The sequence below is a fragment of the Trichoplax adhaerens genome, genomic scaffold (assembly GCF_000150275.1).
Source record: "Trichoplax adhaerens TRIADscaffold_42 genomic scaffold, whole genome shotgun sequence".
Taxonomy (NCBI): Eukaryota; Metazoa; Placozoa; class Uniplacotomia; order Trichoplacea; family Trichoplacidae; genus Trichoplax; species Trichoplax adhaerens.
The window spans coordinates 204,603-207,252 of NW_002060982.1; the positions used below are offsets into that span (position 1 = coordinate 204,603).

General features: G+C 31.3%; 1 protein-coding gene across 1 annotated transcript; it reads right to left on the reverse strand.

Moving 5' to 3' along the window:
• On the reverse strand, window positions 1-2,506 carry TRIADDRAFT_62367 (uncharacterized protein; the record flags this gene model as incomplete). Its single annotated transcript, XM_002118291.1, has 3 exons — window positions 1-266; window positions 842-868; window positions 1,432-2,506. 3 exons carry the CDS (start codon window positions 2,504-2,506, stop codon window positions 1-3), a joined length of 1,368 nt encoding a protein of 455 aa, XP_002118327.1.
• Window positions 2,507-2,650: the final 144 nt, after the last annotated feature.

Sequence of the window (2,650 nt, forward strand, 5' to 3'; positions counted from 1 at the left end):
TCATTCGGTCATTTTTTTTTCGACTTCGTCAGCTAAAGCATTTATTTCCATCTTACGTAAAGCTTCAACCACTGCAGAGATTTTAGCATTCATCCCAGCTTTATCTTTCCACGATTTTAAAACATTGTGCACTTTATCGTAACGTCCTTCATCCTGACTTGATTTAATTTCATTAATCTTTGTGTCCGTTAACTTTAATAACACTCCAAAACGAACTATATGGGTTCCATTTAGTTTTGCTGCTATTAAATCGAAGCATGCTCTCTCTATTTTCATGTAAAAGCAAAGGAAAAATTCATGAAAAAAAATTGGCAATATTAGCATCGTTTCAAGTCTTCAGCAATGTATCTAATCTAGAACGCAGGCCTAAGAATGATATTCAGCAATTTTCCTTCACAATAACTGTAAATTTATTCTCATGATTGTAATATGCAATCTAATGTTAATATTAAATGCTATTATTGATTCTCAGTCACCATATTTTGCTGATTCAATTTCATAATAGTTATGAATACTTATTAAAGCTTGCCGGACGAGCTCTTTTAAAATTAAATTAAATCGAATAGTAATTTATCAATGACTGTTTACTATATTGAGTGATTTTGGTAGTTAATATACCATATTGTAATTACAATCTTAAAATGTTCATTTTGCAATATCATAAGCTAGCAAAATTTTATGCGATCACATAATCAGCGACAAAATCGACAAAAATATTATATCCATTTAAAGCAGGATCTGTTGTAATATTTGCTCTCATTCGTACTTATATCAGTCTATAAATTAATTGCATTATGCATTTTTGAAATGACTGCTAGATATCAATTCAGTGGAGGCTCACCCTTATCTTCCGCATATATCTTTTTCTCTAAAGAAATGAGGTGAAAATAGGAATAATCAATTAGTAGCTCTATCATAATATTTTAAAACAGATGATAGAGTCGTAGGCATGCAAGTGAAATGTATGACATGTTTCTCTAAAGAATTTACGATGATAGTTTCCTCCCTTTATCATTTTAGGTGCTTTTACAAGCAGGGAATGCTATCTATGTTAATTTCTATACGCTGCATAAAACGATGAAACTAATTGGCTATTAAACAGTTCAATATTGATGACTTATCATGCACTAACGTTAAAAAACAAAATACTATAGGGAAGAGCGATAAATAAAATCCAGCCGTTTCTATTTACTCCACAAATGAAATGCAGTAGATGAAGTACTCATTTGAAATATTACAATCCATAATACATTTTCAGTAATAAGAAATATATTAAAATCAGAAAATATTATTGCAATTAAATAGTAAAATAGCTATGATAGAGTACATTTATATCTCTCGTTGCTTGCTCTATGCGTATGACTTTCGTTTATTATATCATAAAAAGTGATAATATAAGAATGAAGCTGCTGTTTATTCTCACATGCTTACCTATCCAGAATTTTTCATTATAAATCACCCAATCGTTTAAAGATTGACTGGCAAATTCCATCTTACAATGCTTACATCGAATCCAATTTTGATCTCCTTCCTTGTATTCTTCAGTTATACTTGTTTGTGTATTACATTCACTACATTTGACGAAATATCGACAATCAGCCCCTTTAAACTTAACCATCCTATCATTGACAGTGGAGATGAGTTTATTCTTGACAATTTCGTGTGGCCGTTTGACAAATATAGAATTTTTAACTTTATCGATAATCGATTGACTCCTCTTGAGCTCATTTATTTCCTGATAGCAATATTGTAAACCGATGTGAGATTCCTCTTTCCTGACTACAAGATAGTGATTGTCATTTGCTAAATAATATTTGGCACATTGATAGTATAATTCTACGTCCGTATTATTCCATTCCTTTAAACATGAAGATAACAAGCAATAATAAATTCCATCTGGAAGATATGGAATATCTGTATGCTCGTATCCGATGTAGAGCCAATCTGATTGATGATATTTTGATAAATCGAATGGCTTAACATCATATCGTAACAAATATGGAACAAAGTATTGACATTCTTCGCCGTTGTCGTTCTTCTCATTTGTAATTGAACATAGAATATCATAAGCATGCATGAGTGCCAATATAGTTTGCTTACTATTGTCATCTAAATTAAATTTATAAATAGCATGATCAATGTATGATCTTGATAATTTTCCTGTTTGGCTGGCTATATCATAGTCACGTTTTATCTGTGCACTTCCTTGTACAAAATCTTGTAATTGAATAATAGAACGAAATATACTTAATAACCAATCGACATTAGTTATAATAATTCCGTCGTCGCCTACTTTATCACAGTAGATGACTTCTCCTAAATCGTGTAGATACATTAGCATAGCGATTAATTCATCATGGTTTTCATATAATCCGTATTGTTGAGACAAGGTTACTACTTGTTGCATTGTCATAATATTATGCACTTGAGAATGTCTAATTTGATTCATAATAGAAGATGCGGGTTGATTGTTAGTAGGGAGCGATTTATTTAATATTGTAGCCATGATATACCATCGAATAGGTATAGGATTCGTAATAAATGGCAGTGATTGTACAAATGCCTTAATGATACCATGTAAACGAAGACAACATTGTTGACGCAGCTTCTGTGTCGACGGAGTACTATCAAGAGGATTTGCAATCAAAAA